This window comes from Dermacentor silvarum, chromosome 2 (assembly GCF_013339745.2).
Source record: "Dermacentor silvarum isolate Dsil-2018 chromosome 2, BIME_Dsil_1.4, whole genome shotgun sequence".
Taxonomy (NCBI): Eukaryota; Metazoa; Arthropoda; class Arachnida; order Ixodida; family Ixodidae; genus Dermacentor; species Dermacentor silvarum.
Genome location: NC_051155.1, coordinates 196,366,904 through 196,385,610, shown reverse-complemented (window position 1 = coordinate 196,385,610; position 18,707 = coordinate 196,366,904). Strand labels below are relative to the sequence as shown.

At 49.1% G+C, this 18,707-nt stretch overlaps 2 protein-coding genes across 3 annotated transcripts in view; both read right to left on the bottom strand.

Annotated features, from left to right (window-relative positions):
* LOC119442397 (ankyrin repeat and IBR domain-containing protein 1) overlaps nt 1-924 on the bottom strand; it is a 79,758-nt gene extending 78,834 nt beyond the window's left edge. Inside the window, exon 1 of the mRNA XM_049662113.1 lies at nt 292-924. Within this exon, the coding sequence (XP_049518070.1) occupies nt 292-479 (188 nt within the window). The 5' untranslated portion in view covers nt 480-924. The remainder of the gene's footprint in view (nt 1-291) is intronic.
* A 6,124-nt stretch (nt 925-7,048) lies between these two features.
* Nucleotides 7,049-18,707, bottom strand: part of LOC119442392 (importin subunit beta-1) — a 61,171-nt gene continuing 49,512 nt past the window's right edge. The window contains exons 18-19 of one of the 2 annotated variants that reach the window (XM_037707255.2): nt 15,105-15,266; nt 7,049-8,702 (exon numbers count right to left, since the gene is read on the bottom strand). In XM_037707255.2, the coding sequence (XP_037563183.1) occupies nt 8,702; nt 15,105-15,266 (163 nt within the window). In that variant the 3' untranslated portion in view covers nt 7,049-8,701. Of the gene's footprint in view, nt 8,703-15,100; nt 15,267-18,707 lie in introns of those variants that run through there. The other variant, XM_037707254.2, reaches the window with a different exon arrangement.

Below are 18,707 nucleotides of genomic sequence, written 5' to 3'. Positions count from 1 at the left end.
AGGCCAATGCGGAAAGAGCGTTACATAATATGCGACAGAAATTATATAACCCGAACGAACGCAATAAAATGCCTTTGTAATGTGCTATTTTCGTTTGGTTGGTGTTTGCTTTTTTTACTGCTTACGTACAAAGAAGATGAGCGACCGCCTCTAACCGCGCGCGCGGCAGTGCCAAATATACGCGAAAGCACGCTTATCTTTAGCTGTGACAAAGGCGCTTCTCAGTAAATAAGACGAAACGGGTTCTACGTACGCGCGAAGGAAGTGAAAAACAATGAGGTGCGTCCTTACCTCAGTAACGGTTTCATTCCGTGTTTGGCAGCAAGGTGGACGGGTGTGCACCGATTAACAGAGTCCCCATAAAAACAATTGGGATCGAGCGACTTCCGCAGTTCAGAGCAGCTCTCGTAGATCTGAAGTGCCGAGTACTCGTCGCCGTTCTCTAGGTGCCTGCGAAACTTGCTCGACGTGCTGCCCATGACCAAGTCAGCTGATCGTCGCTAGCACTCGCTTAAAACGTCGTTGCCTTGCTACAGCAAGACAGTTCATTCCCGGCGCGAACCCGGAAGGAACAAAGAGAGCCTAACCTAACAAAGTCTACGCTCTCACTTCAAGTCATCGTGACACGCTGCAAGCAAAGCCGCAACCAAGAATGCCTCTCTCAGACTCATTCAAACAACAAAGTTTCGCAGTCCACTATCTGAACATCACGCATCGCTGGCCCCTACAGTGGCACAGGGCTCCAAATCGCATCCGTGCAGTTACACAACACCCTGCAATCTTCTCAGACAAGTTTCCTTCGTGTAAGGTGCTCGCAAGAGCTCGAGTCGCACGATGAACACACAAGCACATGACTAAAATGACGCTTGAGCACTCGAGGCCATAACAACGGCACAGCGGGCCAAGCGGGTGCAGTCGTATCTCGTGACGGAGTTCGCTAAATTTGGCGAGTGAGCGAAACGAAACCGAAAACATCGTATTCCGCTTGTGGCATATCACGCAAGTTGTGCTGTGGCATTCACAAAATATTTTATTTTTTCTTCTAGTAGTTGAAGGCCGACTAGAAAACTGAACCATTTGCCCCTAAATACAACTGCAGTTGCACCCAAGCCCGTGTAACATATGAGAGCGGCTAATACACGGGTCTCTTCGCCGGCCGACACCCAAAACTCTCTTCAAGAACATGTCTTCGCCCATCACTGACGAACGCGAAGTACCGAGAAAACGCCTCCTCTTGTTCCCATCACCTACCAGTCCTCAATAAGCACGTGCGACCACTCGAAAGTACACTTGCATGTGCTTACCAATGAGTTTCATACAATACTTATTCAATACTTATTGTATGAAACTCTGTGGCATAGCTCCTGCCACAGTTGGCAGACGCGAGCGTACAGCGTCCAGCACTTTAACGGCGATAATTTGTGAGACCGGCAGTAGTACTACATGCTTACGTATATTCTGGGCACTGTAGTAGTACGCGCAGGCGCACAAAGTAGCGCTAGCGCAAGCGCCGCTGCAAGGCGTCGCTGCCTAGAGAGCCTACATGCAACGCTCTATCGCTGCCACGCCCGCCACGCTGTTCCTTTCAGTACGATGCACGTCCTACCACAATGCCTGTATTAGTCTCCTTAAATAAAAAAAAAGAAGGAAAACAGGCAGTGTGACTAAAAAGTCGCAGTTCTGGCCTAAAGGCGAATCGTCAATTGTGATAGCAAGTTAGTAGAGATATATACGGAGTAAGGATGGTAGTTTTATCGGCTGCATAAACATGGACACATTCACTTACTAAGTGAATTAACAAGCATGGTGTCAGCGCGCACAAGCAAACATGATTAGATCACACTCAATGACCGCAGATGACCGCTGTCAAAACGCTGGCGTCAGCAAGCGCGGGCCAGCGAGCGAAGATTCGTGCGGTCGGTATATGATCGCTTTAACGGAAACTGTGCGGCGAAAGCACAGCGCATACAAAGGTAGGAGCCGTGTGCAGATCGCTTTCAAAATACGGTGCGCGCGACCGCCCGCAGCCGCACAAAGTACAAGTACGCAGTTGCTGGCAGAGTAGAAGCCGCACCCCCTCCATCCCCCAGCGCTGCCTTCCCGCTTTCTTCCTTTCATGTGCGAGATTGAGCCGCCAGGTTCTCTTGCGCCCAGTCGCAAGATACGCTACTGGTGCTCCAGCACAACGTCGCCCCCCCCCCCCTTTCCTCCCATCCCCCCACGGCATTTCGCAAGACTAGAGTGTAGCAAGACGGAAGACGTCGCGTTTGCTCTTCGCCGTGCGTTCGCTCTCCGTGAAAGCGCGTCCCACGAGCGCTTTCACTCGCACATACGGGGCGCGGCGTCGATGTTATCGCTCTTGGACTTTATACGGAACCTCACGGCGACGGCAGAAATCAGCTTAGAGGAGGAGGGATGAACGTTTATTGCGAGAAACAGTGTCCATATAATTGATTTCGCAATATAAACCGCGATCGACCGATGCCCGTTCTCTTTATCTTTCACTGCATCTTTATCTTTATCTTTTTTTTTCTTGTACTGCAGCCACAGAAAGTGCGCAAAGTTGATGCGCAAGGAAATTGGAATAAAAAAACTGTCAGCCCTTCCACGGGGGTGGAGATGGAAAAGCAGCGAAGCTGTACTATGGTGGGAATTATGTATTTCCAATTATGATTATTAAGATGCGATTGTATATAAACTATTAAAGAATGAGAAATATATATGATCCGGTGGTTGTCATTTATTTGGTGACCACAGGGACCATGGCCTTATGGTCGCTACGGTACACCGCGATAGGGTGTATGGCAAAGGTTGGCACGTTCTTCATAAACACGTCACCAACGCCGCGCGCGTTCGGTGCGAACGCGGGCAAAACGCCGCCGCCGTCGACAACAAATCTGTGCGTTGCTGGTGCTGCTACATGTCGAAGTTTATACAGCTCCTCGGAATTTTGAGAATGACAGCTGTTACGTTCGGCGACCAGCGGGGGCAGCGAACTTGGAGTATCTCCTGATTGCCTGTGACGAATCGATTCGGGAAGCTGAAAAACGTCCCACGGGGAAAAAATATCAGCGGCGACACCATGCCTAGACACGTTTCAGAGAATACGTGGTTACTAGATGTCACCCGGGCGCCGACCACGACGCTAGGAGCAAGAAACTCTTGGAAAGGGGCCGCCTCTACGACGCTTTCTCACGGCCGCTCGACCGACCTGCTGGCCGCCAAGGCCGTTCTCCAGACAAACCAATGGACAAACCCGTCGATGGCTGGCCCTTGCAGGGAATTCCCAGACGCACCAGGGCCGCGATTTTGTAGCGAGGCATTATGACTTATTCTACTCTAGTCTTATCATCCACCGCTCACGGCCGGCGGATCCCGTCGATAACGCGAGCGGACCGTCGCTCCGACCACTGACAAAGCGCGATAAGCGCGAAAAGGCTTTAAAGGCATCGCTACAAAATACCGAACCAGTTCAAGTCAAGTGCGAAAAGCCGCCTGTCTACGAGTGCACCCTCCTTTCTGTGGGGGAGTGAGCAGTGTGTGCCCGAGGGCACTTCTCCGAATGTGTTCAGGGTAGTAGTAAGTGGTTCGCGTGGAAAGGGAAATGTTGACGCTATCTTCTGCAGCCCTTGAGGGAGCACGGCTCAGCGCCAAATGTTCAGGGTACAAAGGCGCCGGGGGATTATGCGCACCCTCGCCCTCAAGGCGGACCCTTCGGTGACTCGACGCTCCGATTGGAGGAAGGTGGGACCGCAGCTTGGCCAGAAGCTTTAAGGCGGACTTTTGCGGCTCATCGAGTGCTCTCGCATCAGCCCCACCATGTAACTCAAGCTACGAGAACAATCTACGGTGCTCCGTGCTCCAGCCAGTACGTGTATCCCCACGTCCTGTAAATAAGTTTGCCTTTCCGATGTAAATAAACCCCCTGTTCCCTTTACCCTGCGAAAGAAGCAACCCTTCTCGTCAACTCTGCTCGGACGACGGCGTTACTGGATGACGCATAGCAGGGTCCACCTCACACTTAGCCCGCTTCACTTAAGCCTCCCCTGCTAACCAACGTTGGCGTTCCTCCAGTGACTCTGCAGCACACTTTACGTACTTCACTTCAGCTGCTGCATCCAAACGAGCCTCACGTACTTTCTCCGATTCGCCCTGTCGTTGCCATCGGCCTTCTTTCGGCGACGTTCTACAGCACGATGTTGTGAAGTCCGAGCCGCCACGAAGGTTTCATGGTTGGTTTCGTGCCAAGTGCCGGGAGAGAGGTCCCAAAGCGACATCCGTGAGATAAGGGTTTTGTATACAAATGTACATGATAGTTTACAAGAAGGGCTCCATGATTATCGGAGCTGACTACATGGTAAGTCGTTGCATGTCCGAGCGTCCCTCGCAACACTAAAGCCCCGCTTTTTATGTAGTTCATTTCTCCCTTTCACTCGTCGAGGGAATTCACTGTTCTTCTCGGCCGGGCAATCACAATCATACAATAGTTCGCAATATCCCGCCCATGACGTTGCACTTGTCCGCCGGACTTCACCTCCAATGTGTTGCGCCATGCTGCGCTATCGCACCCGCATACGGAATCGTCAGCTTGTTAGGACACAGTGCCTAGGGCCGGTATTTTGTAGCGATGACTTTAAAGTAATGCCTTTTCGCGCTTATCGCGCTTTGTCAGTGGTCAGAGCGACGGTCCGCTCGCGTTATCAACGGGATCAGCCGGCCGTGAGCGGTGGATGATAAGACTATTCCAAAATAAGTCATAAGGCATCGCTGCAAAATAGCGGCCCAGAATATTCTAGGCACTGTAGTCAGGGTCAGGAGACTGGCCTTCCCAGAAGCTACCGTTTCCATACGGAGGGCGGCGGCTATTGTCGTCTTGAAGGGAGCTCCTGGTTTGCGCGTCAGTCGGCGTCAGGCCCCGTCGTAGTCCGGGCGGGCGCTGGTGCTTCACGGAAACACCCCAAAAGCGACGTTGTAGTTTTAGCGACCCACGAGGCCGATGACTCATTGCAGCCTGGGGTTCCAGAACTAGTCTTGCCTATCAGCTCTGCACGGTCGATCAACCGAAGATACGAAACATAATTGCTCGTCCATTAGTCCCAGGTGGCACGGATTTAGTAGCCAACTCTCTGGCCTCGAGAAAACGACGAAGCGTGAATAGCACTCCACAGCTGCACGTCTGCCGGTGAAGCATTCTTTGTCCCGAGGGACGACTTTGCATACCGCTCGTTGACGGCACTGCCATCCATATGAAACTGTACTCAAACACACGCGCCTTCACAAGACATGTCTGAACCTGTCAGGCACCACAGGCAACCTGTCTAAACAACCACCACAAAAAAGCCCTTTTTGAAGGTCCCTAGATAAAAATATGCAGAAGCCCCACTGGAGTTTTGCTTAGATCCGACCAACGTTACTTGTTCTAGTAACGACAGCGCTGCGGCTACACTAACTGCTGCGGACGGCGGTGCAAGGTGAATTGACGAGGCAAGTAAACTACTGCAGCTGGCGGCGTCAGGTGCGCTGACGACGTTCAGATCATCGCTCTCTATAGCGCCTTATCCATCCGCGTCGAACCATTATCAAATGTGACCAGCCGTTCTCCGGCGACGGCTGCGTATGTTGTGGTCGCGCGTTCTTGAAAGCGATCTGGACACAGTGCGGCGAGTGCTGATAGCTTCGTGCGCGCTCTGTTCTCGCTGCTTAGTTGGCGTTGAAGCGAGGGGCGGCACGAAGGTGAATTCGCTCGCGGCTGCGGGCGCTGTTTTGAAAGCGATCGTCTACGGGACGGGCGCGCGGTTTTTCTCGTTGGGTAAGCACAGAAATGCTTACGCATTTATAAAGTTAAGATGACGAGTTACACTAATTCACGACGAAGCATCAATTGCGATAACAAATTAGTAGAGAGCTATATATCGCAATCGGGAAATTGGAGAGCTCTCCGCACAAGCCATATCAACTTTTGGATCTTGAAAAATGCGTTTACCCGCGGAACTGTAGCACAATATTCGGCTATCAGAGCTCGGAGCGCGCGAAACCGAAACTGGGAAGCGGCAGCGCGCGCATCTTTGGGGCGACGTTCTGCATACGTCAACCAGCGATTGCGTGCGCTGGCAGAGTTTACTCCACCCGTTCCACAAGGCTCGCTCTCCAGCAAAAAAAGAAGTGTAGTACGGTGCGCGCGCTCGGCTACGAGATGACGTTGTTAAAACCAATGACAAGTACGGCTACTTGTTGTTTGTACTTCTGCACGTAATTTATCGTGTTTACTTCAAAAATCTGTACTTGAACATCTGTACTGTCCACTCCTGCACAGGAGACTACTACTCATTAAGGGGGAGGTGGCAATGAAAACATTTATGGGAATAAATGTATGAAATTTGCCATGTACGTGCGATTTTTTATGCTGATATCATAACTAAAATCAGTTTTGTGCTCTATTACAGTTTTCGAGTTACACTTGATAGAATCTAATGGTCATCATCAAATTAACTAAATATTAGTTCACCACGATGTACACATCAGCATATTCACAAAGGCCATTCTGTGCAATAAAGCTATTGGTTTATTTTTTAAATGACGAGATGAGCCCCACATTGTTTTTTGAACTTTCCTATGCATAGTCTTACTAATGACCTTTGCAAAAATAAAAAATTTTTTAATGAGGTGCACATAAAAATGCACAGTTTTGTAGCACTCATCAATGTTTCAGGGTCTAAGTGCAAAAGACAATGATTTTGTCTTCATTCGTTGTGAAATGGCACTGGGATGACGGAAAGCAACTTTCTATCGATTTCTATCGTGTATTTTGTTAATATTTCACCACGAGGTAAATGAAGGTCCAAGGATCGCAAAAAAATAAATAAATCTGATTATCGAAAACTTCGACCAATTTGACCACTTCAACTGCCATGTGAATCCTTAAGCAGGCAGCAATAACATGTAGCAGAAATTAACAGTGTTAAAAAATGTGAAGCATACACAGAAATCAACAAGAGCAATGACGGTCATCTTTGCAAGTTTTTAACAAAGGAAACACATGACACCATCATAGTAAACGATACTGACTCCATCCTTTCTTTTTATTTCTGCCAAGAAGGGAGGTTGGAATGGCAAGGGCCAGTATGCCAACAGTTGTTCAACCACCCCAATATGCACATGTTTTCCTGGGGACAAAAACTTCTTTCAAACAACCAATGCAGACTTGTTTTCTCCTCTCTTCAATACAAACTCTGTACAAATAAAAATAGAACTAATTGCCCAAGCACACAGGGAAAAGGGACGAGCAGAAGGGGTTATCTGGAAAGTGCTGGAAAATGGAGCAAATAAAATACACAAATTTGAAGACAACTAAGATCGTCAGGGTAAACCACGGGGAGACAATTCACAAAGGTTGTAGCGTATTAAGTTAGCACAACTCATGGGCTTTCAAACAAGATTGCGAAACTAAAACAGTGCTCAGCACCAAACTTTTTTGTTTCTTTAACACCTAATTGCTGACTACTTCATGCAATAACAGTGCCGATACATTTCTTTGTAATGCAGCCAATCAGCAACCATGACATTCTGTTACGATTCTTGCCTATGGCATATCAGTTAAGGCACTTGCCAAATTGATGCATCTTATCATTATTTTTTTTTCTTTCCCCCTAGCAACCTAACAAAATGCAAAGCAGACAAACTAGGGCGCATTGAACCAGATTCAGAAAACAAACGTTTTGGACAAAAAAGGAGCAAGGCGAAACTAAGCTGAACAGATAGATGCACTGAGAGGGCAAGAGAGGGAATGTTGCAAGCAACATACACAGGGATGGGCCTGACTTGCCACGCACAATTCTTGCATGTGCACACCATTCAAGCTGCCCAGGTGGTGGCTACACAGCTGCAAGGATAAATACCTTGATGTCACTGCTCGTTCGCCGCTCTGAGCAGGTTTTCTTTTTTCTCTCTCTTTGGTGAAGGAGCAGTACAGACTATCGCCTCCATCAGAAATACGAAGGACCCCCCCCAGCATGCACATGATGCACCCTTTTGTGCCGAAGCTGACACAGCTAGACCTTGGACTTTTGTCTAGCCACTTGCTTGATGTGTGTATCTTCAGATCAGGAACTATTTCAACCTCTGAGTACAGAGGGAGTTCTGCTCCCCTGCCCCCTCTGACAGAGGAATGCGATCACATCAGCAGCAGACAAAGCTAGGAACACAAAAGAACACAAGTACAAGAAAAAGCACAACATGGCTGGCTACTTGAGTTGAGTGAGCAGGTTTGAAAGGTACAGGAATGTACACACAACAAACCTGCGTTTACAAAAGAAAAACCTGGTAAATGGCAGTAACGTAACAAAAACAGAAGAAGGGGGAGGGTGAGGGTGGAACGGCAGAGGGCGGTGGGCAGCATAGAGGGGCTAGAAGAGAGCAGCTGTCAGGAGGGACTCCTCCTCCTTGTGTGGCCAACGTGTGTGTCCCGGTGCCTCCCTTTTCCCTGGCGCCGTCTGCTGCAGGTGGGAGGGGAGGCAATAGTGTGTCCCAGAGCAGCCTCCACGCACAACAACAACCATGCACTGCACTTGCGTCGCACTTTTCAGCCACGGATTTGAGACAGAGAGAAGAGACAGGGCCGCCACTCCAGGGGGGGTGAGACGAGTGCCAGGCGTGCGCACCCTCCTGGGGGGTTTCACAGTGGCGCGCCCAAGTATGGCGCTTATCTGCAAGACAAAGGAACATGCAAAGTCAGAAATGACACATACAGTGAAGCAACATACCACTAGCGTATTTGTACAATTACCACGTCAATCCAGTAAATCCGCACTACCTAAAAATATTGCTAAAGTAGAAATTTATTTCCATCCGTCGTTTCAAGCCATGTGTTTTCACCCGTTATTGAAAAGTTATTGCGTCGGACTCCGAATATCTCGACTTCGAATAAACCTGGACAAAGGCAATCCTGTAGAGCTGGCAGCATCGCTTGTACTTGCTTTTTGCTTAGTGGCAGCTCGCTAGCCACGCCAGACGCCAAGCCGGGTCGTGCTCCCTGTTTATCTTTTTTCCTTCTTTGTCTATCACTGCTCACGCGCACTTGCTAAGCCTCATGCAGCAGTGGTGAGCCGGGAGGCGGTATACCCCCCCCCCCCCCTCTCAACATTGATGCGTCACAACGCATCAATGCATTGCGACGCGTGCGATCGCACCTATTTTTTTTCGCTCCAGTTGCAGCATGTGCCTTAAGTTCCTATTTTCCGGACTAAATCGCTCGTTCCGAATCACACAACCCGTTCTTGGAGGCCGCCATGTTGGATTTTCCACTGGCTTGCCCAGGCTTGGCTTCCAGTGGCCCGCTGTATGGCCTCCAACATTAAAATGTGCACGAGAGCGTGCCCCATCCACCAGTCTCGGAGGCCATACCCGCTTTTCCTTAGCTGACAAAACGCGCTAGGGGACGGCACTTTTTTCTTTTATTCGGTCAGCACTATCGTCATAATCACCTTTCGCGAAATCTGTTATTATTTGTTTAAAGTTCGGTTGGTATTTTGCACGTGATGCGCTCTTGTCGGATACGTGTGTGGGTTGGCATTTGTGCGATCGGTGCCACCTCCTGTGCTACGCGATTAGCTCTGGCAGCGCGCCGTTAATGAGCCGTTACAGAGTTAGCAAGATTACACTTCTCCGCTGGGCTATGCGCGGAATGGGAATGAATGAATGAAATCAACTTTATTCAAGGTCCTGCCGAATGGGAAGGCCGGAGCGAATGACGCGCTGCCGGAGCTGATCCCGGAGGTCACGTGCGCAGTAATGGGGCTTGTTTCTTCGATCTCAGTGGGAGATCACCAACGCGGTGACGCTCTTGTCTACTGTATGCGGAGACGATGTCAGTATTGCGCAAATCTGATCACCTCCAAGCGTAGTACGAGGCAGGGCATTATTAAAGATTTTTAATAATGCCTCACGCAAAGTGCCTCGAGTGGCCAGTCCCGCGGCAATCTTGCTTGTATTCGCGGGTTTCTTTGACGCTCGGAAAACACTTTTGTGTATCACGTATTGAACAACAGAAAGCTGTATCGGGAGTTTTCCATGTTGCTGTACAATTCTCTCGTTCACACTTTTTACCCAATTATAGCATTAGAAAAGTTGAGTAATCAATTATGAAAATAATTATTTAATTAGGCAGAATGCAAAAAAATAATCTGAGTATCTCCAAGCGACGGCAGACAACATTACCTTGGTTTTGTCCAGCTAAGTGACATTTGCATATTTTTAAATCTTGGTGCATGATAGTTAAGGGACCTGGGCCACGAGCAATGCTATTATTAATATGGATACTAAAGAAGCGAAATTTACAGGTAATATGTAATTTAATGTGCTTGATGCAAATATGCAATTAGTTTTTCTCTACATAATGAGAAAAATATTTTACACAATTTTTCCTGTTCCAACGTTTCGGGATGACTGGCAGAAAATGTTTTACAGTAAGAAAGCTAAAATTTATGTGAATGTATTCCTGAATGCCCAAGGAGTGCAATAAGCATTGTTTCATGTTTCTACCTCTATTCTATCCAAAGTTACAAAAGTTAGAAGTTGGAACTTGACTTGTGATCTTTTTTTTTTTTGTCTTCTTGAATATTTAAAAATGTTTCAAGGTAAAGAAATGTGGTATTATAGACTTGCTGCACTCCCTGAGGGCCTAGTTATCAGCTAAAAGAATAATTATTCAAATTGAATGATTAGGAGAGCAACTATGCCTCCCGGAAAATTGCTGATGACCAAAAAAAGTGTTTTGAGAAAAGTGGAAAAAACTAATCAACATGTGAAAAAAGCATTTTATTCTTCTGGATGCATGAAATTGTCTTAGCCAATGGCTCAGAAGGCTCCAGGGGAGTAATCTGGATGGGGCTTTCCTCGCTGCCTCCGTTTCGCAGCTGCTTGAAAAGCTGCTGAGGACATCCGCTTTCTCTCCGCACCAGCAGTGCGACGGCAATCCTTTTCTGTGATCCTCTTACTACCCTGAAAGGTCTGTTCTAATTGCAGCTCTTTCAATATGCTTGAGCTGGTCTCATGGGTGCCAAGGTTGAAGCGAATCACCGCCTCTGCAACTGCTGCCTCAACTGCAAACAACGATGCATTTTTGTCTTTAGGAGCAAGGCTCCAAATTACTGAGTGCAGTGCCTCATTGGCATTCTGCGTCTGCCCTCGCATGCACTGTTGTAGCAGCTTCTTGTCAGCCAGACGTTCAAAGATTGGACGCAGTGCACTGCTGACCGCTTCTGGCACGTTGTACCTGCTTTTTGGTGGTGGCTCATTCTTTGCCATGGCTGAGTTATGCTTGCACCATGACGTAAGACCCCGCGGGCAGAAGCTGTGATTGGGCCGCTCATCGGTCGATGTAATATGATAGAATGTGGCCCATACTGCATTGTGCATTTTATCGACGTCTCCAGCAAAAGATTTAATTGCCCATCCATAATAGCTGGAGATCTTTGTGATCAGGTCTCCAGTCAGTCGTCCTTTGCCACTGATATAATCTCGACCGGGTGAGGTGGGTCGTCACCGCAGGAATCGGGAAACGACGATGAAGGCGGGCATCGTGAGGATGAAAAATAGAAAAGATTGTATTCACTTCATTGGTACATGGTTTTGACTCTATCCGAGTCTCGAGCGGTTCTGATTAACACGGGGGCCAGGACGGCCTTAAATCCCCTCGTGGTGGCCGGCATTTCCTTCGGGGAAGTCCTCTCTCCGGTGGTCAAGTTGACGACCTCCTCGCCCTCGGGTCCTCCTTCTTGGTAGCTCGCCGTTTTCGTCTGCTCCGTAGAGGTGAGAGCTCTCTCGGGGCTGAAGGGGATTATCTCGTCACGGGAAAAGCGCTGGGGCTTGCTTCCCACATTGGAGAGATACAGATTCCAGGCATAACCTGCCGATGACTTCTTCGGGGAACTTGTGGAAGTGTCAGACCTCTGTCGGGCGGTCAAGTTGGCGACCTCCTCTCCCTCGGGTCTTCCTTCTTGGTAGCTCGCTGTTTTAGTCTGCTCCGTAGAGGTCAGACGCTCTCCCGGGGATGAAAGAGGATTATCTCGTCACGGGAAAGGCGCTCGAGCTTGATTCCCACATTTCACAGGTGCTGTTCCAAGCCGATCATAACACCACTAATACGCTGGCCATGTTCATCAGACTTGTGCTTTTGCACAAGGTTACGAAGTGCACTGCCCATGCGCTTCTGTACGTGATTTGTGCAGTCTTCTTTTGTTACTGGAATAAAACCATAAACTTTGGCTTCCTCAATGGCATTAAAAGATCTGCTGTCCCCATCACAGAGCATGGTGGTATATCTGAGGCCATGTAGTGAGAGAGAACGTTGAAAGAGTACCTTTGCTGCCTCAACTTCCATTTGGCCTGCCTTGCAGCTTGTGTTCTTTTGGCATGAATGTGTTGCCTTCCATTCTGCATAACCTGGGCTGTCTGGTTTTGGTCCACACCCACAGCCGAGGCAGAAATTAGAGAGGACCACATAATCCAGCACATACCCCGAGAACAGCTCAATTACAGTGGCCACCCCAATGTGAGAAGTGTGGCCTCTGGTGTGCCATGTGCCGTCAAAACAAACGGCAATGTTGCCCGGGTTTCCAAAATTGAGCTTTTTATAAAGCTCTTTTGCTGTAGCGGCACACTTTTTCAAGTTCTCGGTGCATGCTCTGGTTGCTGCTGGGTTCAGCTTACTCTTCAAATAATTCTGGTATGTCTTGGTGTGCATACCTCTGTGGGAAACTCCTATTGCGTAAAAAATGTCATTTAGGGCAGTCTGCCCGTTTCCGGAGCTCTGCACAGCACGCGCTGCAAGAACATTTATCTCAAACGGGTTGCAATTCGCCGAACCGGCAACTCGTCGCGAGCTGCACTGCCAACGAAGTTTGCCGCAATTGCTGCACAGCACTTTCAGTTTCACGGCTATGCCGTACTCACGCGTGTCCCTTTCTATAGTCAGGGCTCCTGAGCACACCCAGCAAACAGCAACTTCTAACAAACTGTTCACAATGTCCAGGTCTAGAATCGTATACGTCGTGGACGAACTTGGGGCACTGCACTCACTCGCGAGGCACTTCGTTTTTCTTTCCGTCGCCGAAACAGACGCAAGTTCCGAGATTCTCTGCTGAGCTTGCTGCTCCCGGACTGTAATATCTGCACTCGACAAAAAAGTGGAATCGCACCTTATGCGCTCTTGCCGCATGGCTGGCCCAGCTCAGTTGGCCTGCGCGGCCGCTATCACAACTGCCGGGGCAAAGTCCAAGGCGTCCGCGTCGATTTCCGGCACGTATTTCTTCGATGTCGAGCTCTCTGCTGCTGTTGCAACGCCTGCTATCGTCTCCATCAATGAAGTGCGGTCGGGTCGCATGGCTGGCACGGCTCCGTCGTCCTGCGAGTCCGCTATCGTGACTGTCGGGGCAACGTCCAAGGCGTCGGTTGTCGGCACGCATTCCGCCGATGTCGAGCTCTGCGCTGCTGTTCCGCCGCTCGCTATCGTCTCCATCGATGGCAGCGATACACATTTTCGCTTCGCGGCACATTTTCGACGCTTTTTGCCGAACTTGTAAACGGTGCGGAACTTCCGATAGTCGTTAGGCATAGCGTTCGACAGTGTTCGGACGACGGTCTATGACAAGATGGCAGCAGCCTTGTTTGTGCCAGGCGCCACCGAAACAGCCAACAGCCAATGAGAAGCCGCCGTTTCGTCACATGTTGGCTGCGGGCCAATCAGGTAGCAAGATTTCGTCTTTTTTGTTTGTTTGACAGCCCTCCGCCGCGTAGACTTGAATGCTCGTGCTTTGCGGGAAAGAAAGCCCGAAGGGTGCACTTTCGAAGGAGACCAATATGGCCGCGCTCCGGTGAATGGTTGCGACGTTGCATACGGCACAAAATCTCCTACTTCGGGGCGTTTCTCAAGAATGAAACTCGCGCGTCCTCATAATAAATATTACTTTTTAGCAAAACTATGCGTTTTTCAGCAATGCATTTTTGCGAGCAGGTGCAGAAGGATGTATTAAATGCGATCACAACAAAATTGAAAAACCGACTTTTTCGCAATTTTTTCGCCTTCAAGACCCGTGTCCCCCCTTAAGCCACCCAGTATATCTTGTACATGCAGCAAAATTTGCACAAACTGCTGTGGCACACAGGAGGTTTTCTCTTCCGCAGCGGCTTTCGACGTTTATTTGACCGTGTGAGGTTCTTTGGACAGTTCGGAAATAAGGTGGGAACCCTTTTATCGAGCTCCGCGTAATATGCCGTCGATATCGTATCCTCTGAAAAATGGTTGGCGCAGACATGGTCGGTAGGCATTAGAGTTCAGTATGCCCTCAGATTTGCATGGCGCCACTGCTCTAGACGACCGGTGTCGGACGGCGCTTTGAATAAAGGCACCCGCTCCGCATAAGTGCGGTATCCAGAATTGCAGTTCGGAATGAAGCACTTTCTAGCCATTTCAAACACCCCTCAGAAGGCCGCTGCCATCTTTGTTGAGGGCCCGTGGCGACAATACCCCAAGCACAAGCTCATGAAACGCACGCGAACAAAAAGCGTGCCTTCAAAACAGCGCGGCCACACATGCAAGCAGGAAGACAAAGCAACGGCAGCACGTGCCTTGCCATCGAGGCTGGGACTGCATTCCGCAGCATCCTCTATGACGGCGCCGACCGAGCCGAACATAATCTGGACGCGAGTGAGTGGCGCTTTCGCGCGCGTTGGAGGAGAGTGTCAGCACCTCTCTTGCTTATTCTTACGCCGTGCCAACAACGTAGCATGAGAGCATTATACTAAGCGGTTTATTTTACCATATAACATGCAAACATTGACAGTGAATCGGCTACTTATTGTTATACCCGCTATATTGTTAAAAACGGTAATGTCATAGGTGGGTTTGACTGTACATGGAGTATTATAGGATGGTAAACGGAAGTCGCAAAGGACCACATTACAGCCGGTCCAAAACTATAAGCAGTTACATGATTAGTGGTCCGATCTGCAGGGCTCCCAAATAAGAATGAGCTGAAGTGTTTGCACACCTTCAAAGCATTGGCACACAGTACAAACAGCAATGCTTTATAAAGCAAAAGGCAGCCTACCATGAAGCGCTACCCTTGAGCTTCTTGATCTCCTTGGTGGCCCAAGAAGCCAGCGTCTTGGTCTTTGTGGTCTTGGAACGCCGGCCTTGGCTCAGCAGTTCGGTGATGGCATCAGTGTCCACCAGGGGAAGCATCTGGATACCAAATGCTGTGCACAGGTCCCTGAACAGGGTATTAAAACATGGTGGCTAAATATGATCCGTTCCCTTTTCAGTGTTACCGCATCGGCAGAATTTAACCTCCTTTAGAAGCAGTTATATGTTTAGAACTTTAGAAGCAACACAGCAAACTGCTTAAACTGATGTTGAATGTTGCTTAAATAATTATTCCAGTTCCCAAAATGCTAGATTCAAGCTCCGACAATGGTATCATGGCTATCTGTATACTTGTGTGTTCTACCCAAAGTGGTGTAACCACCACAGGCTGTGTATAACCAACATTTCAAATCCCATCTCAGTGCAGACAATACCCGGGAAAAGCCATCCGATTCGCTGAAGCATAAGCCGATAGACAGTCCACGTTTTCATATACACAGTCCACATTTTGCAGGCCATTAAAAAGTCACACTGCATAAACTACCGTATTTATTTGATTATAATGTGGTCACAATTATAAGGTGAGGGTGCAGTTTCGGGACCCAAGAAAAACAACAAGTATGCACATTAATATAAGGCGACATAGAACAGCCAATAGATTACTGAGACTACTAGGCAGGGCAGGGATTGCCTGAAATGCTGAAGTGAATTATTAACATAGCTAGAACGCAAAATGGCGACCATGATAGGGGGGAAGGAAGCTTCACCACGTGGAATGCGAGTTATCTGCTAATTCTGCCTTTGTGGCTTCATGACAGTGCCGCATGCTGCCGTAAAGCCATACTGTAAGGAGAAATTTGCAATGCGGTGAAGCCACACCTAAAGGCAAAATTCGCGTGTAAGGCGAGGGTGAAATTGAGGCTAAGGATTCTGCGAAAACCCCTCACCTTATGGGAAACCAGCTCTGCGCAGGGGGCACTCGTGATAAACGGCCCTCAGCACCGCAAGTGAGAAAGCGCTGCAACTTTCAGTCTCCCAAACGAACGCGGGCTCACAGGAAACACATTCATTTTACGTTTTACGAAACTAACCTTAGCGAGTTTGGCCTCTTTTTCTTCGTCATTTCTCTAGGCGGGAATATTGAAAACCGTGAAGAGGCTCCAATAATCGAGGACGAATTTCCCTGTGAAAAAGGCGCTAGAAGTGTCTTACGCAGAAAACTGCATGAGAGCCATGCATTGCACCAGCACGCATGAACTGCCGATCATCTTGCGGTTGGGTTTCGAGACTGTCGGCTCACTGTAAGTGTGTTTGAAGCAAAATAACTCGAGAAGGGCAAGGATCAATAGCAAACAGTAAATTGTTTTCTAGGTTGAGAAAACGATACCTGACAACGACAGTTCAGGGTTTCCGCAAAATACAATTTACGATTGAGTGAAGAAGCTGTAAAAGCCATCGGAATTCAAGTAAGCGATCACCAGGTTCCATTTCTGCATATTCCAGAAGCAAATAGAAAGGCAGTTCCTTTGTAAGCAGAGTGACATTCATTTCCTTGGAGCCACTTATGGTGTTAACGGTGCCGGAATTGAAGGCACGTCCACGTTAGCGACACGGCAACTCACAGCACGCCATTAGCAGTTCGCGGACCGCCAGCCAACGGCGGTCTTGCTGGAAAACAGTGAGATCCCCCTGTCACACAGAAAATCTGTTAGACCTCCCTGCAACACAGCGGCATGGCCATTCAGCGACAGAGGAGTGGTCGCGGCTACGCTCTGGCGTCGCCGGCAGCCTTGCTGTCGCTGATCGCTCGCCACCGATATCGTCGCTAGGCCTTTTACTGTTCACTTCGAATCTGTAGCTGATGGCGCTTCAGAACGAACGACCGACGCTCCCAAGCAGCAATGTTTTGTTACCGTTGTTGCCGCTTTGCCCTCTCCTCACAATACAGTAAAACCTCGATAATTCGAACTCGGTTAATTCGAAGAATTTGAGCGGTCCCGTCATTCTCAATGCAAATTCTACCGGATAATTTGAATGGCCCGCGCGGCTCTATTCGGATAATTCGAAGTTTCCGGCTAGTAGCAACGTGCGGCGGTTAGGTTAGGGCGCTCCGTACAGTCGCCAACCGATTTTCAGAGCTCGAGGGGACTGAAAAAATAGTCCGGAAAACTCGTTCGGCCGAAAAAAAAAAAGTTATTAGTGCGGCTTAAAAAAATCTCTAATAATGCCCTGCCTCATACTACGCTTGGAGGGGATCGACCTGCTTGGATTTGCGCAGCAATGACGTCGTCTCCGTGTACAGTCGACACGAACGTCACCGCGTTGGCGATCTCCGCCAACGGAGTTCGCCACGAAGATCCAAGAAACGAGCTTTGCACCGCTTAGCTCTCGCGAAGGTACAGGAAGTAGCGCCGATCACTGAGACATGGGTCTCCGAGACACCTGCTCAGTGTACACGCCACGTTCAAAATAGCAACCGAAACTTGAGAGGAGGAAAAAAAAAAAAAAAAAAAAAAAAAACCTCACTGAAGTAACAAGCGTGGTGTCAGCGCGCACGAACGAGCGCGGCCGCGAAGGTTCGTGCGGTCTATCGCTTCAACGGAAACTGAGCGGCGAGAGCACATCGCATACAAAAGGTCAGAGCCGTCTGGAGATCGCTTTCAAGATACGGTGCGCGCGAGAAACCGCTCCGGCACTAGGTACGCAGTTAGAAGAGTGAAGAGCACATACGGCGGGCGCGCGGCACTGATTTTATCGCCCTTGGACTTTGTATGGAACCTCAGGGCGGCGACGCCGACGGCGAAAATCCGCTTGAAGTGTCCATATAATTGGTGTCGCAATAAAAAAAAATCCCACAATAAATGGTTACAACGATAGTGCTGAGCGCATTACTAAGAAAAAAAGTTGTCGCAGTTTCACCTGAAAGGCGAAGCATCAATTGCGATAGCAAATTTGTAGAAAGCTATACGGAGTAATGACAGTAGCTTTATCAGCTGTATAAATTTCGACATGCAGCAGCACTGGCAACACGCAGAAGTGTTGTCGACGCCGTCGCCGTTTTGCCCGCGTTCGCACAAAATGCGTGCGGCGTTGGTGACTGTTGCCGGAGCCTCTCATATAAATAGGCACTTGGTGCCGCAGCTAAACGTCGCCTTCCTTCCCTCCCCCTCCCCGCCAAGGCCTTTCGCTCGTCGGAAGAAGGCGCGTTTGCTCTACATATATGGTGATTGTAAAGGAGGAAAGAGACGCCTACTTCTGCAGCCTTTAAGGGAGCACGGCGCAGAACGCGCGTTTGTTCTCCGCCGTGCGTTCACTCCCCGTGAAAGCGCGCGTCCCTCGCGCCCTTTCACTCGCACATACAGCGTTCGGCGCGTGGCGACGATTTCATCTCCATTGACGTCATACGGAACCTCACGGCGACGGCGACGGCTGAAATCTGCTTTGGAGTGTCCGTATAATTGCTATCGCAATAAAAGAAAAAGAGCAGTACTCTGGAGCGTTTTGTCAGCCAAGGAAGAGCGGGCATGGCCTCCGAGACTGGAGGATTGCGCTAGCTCTCTATTGATAG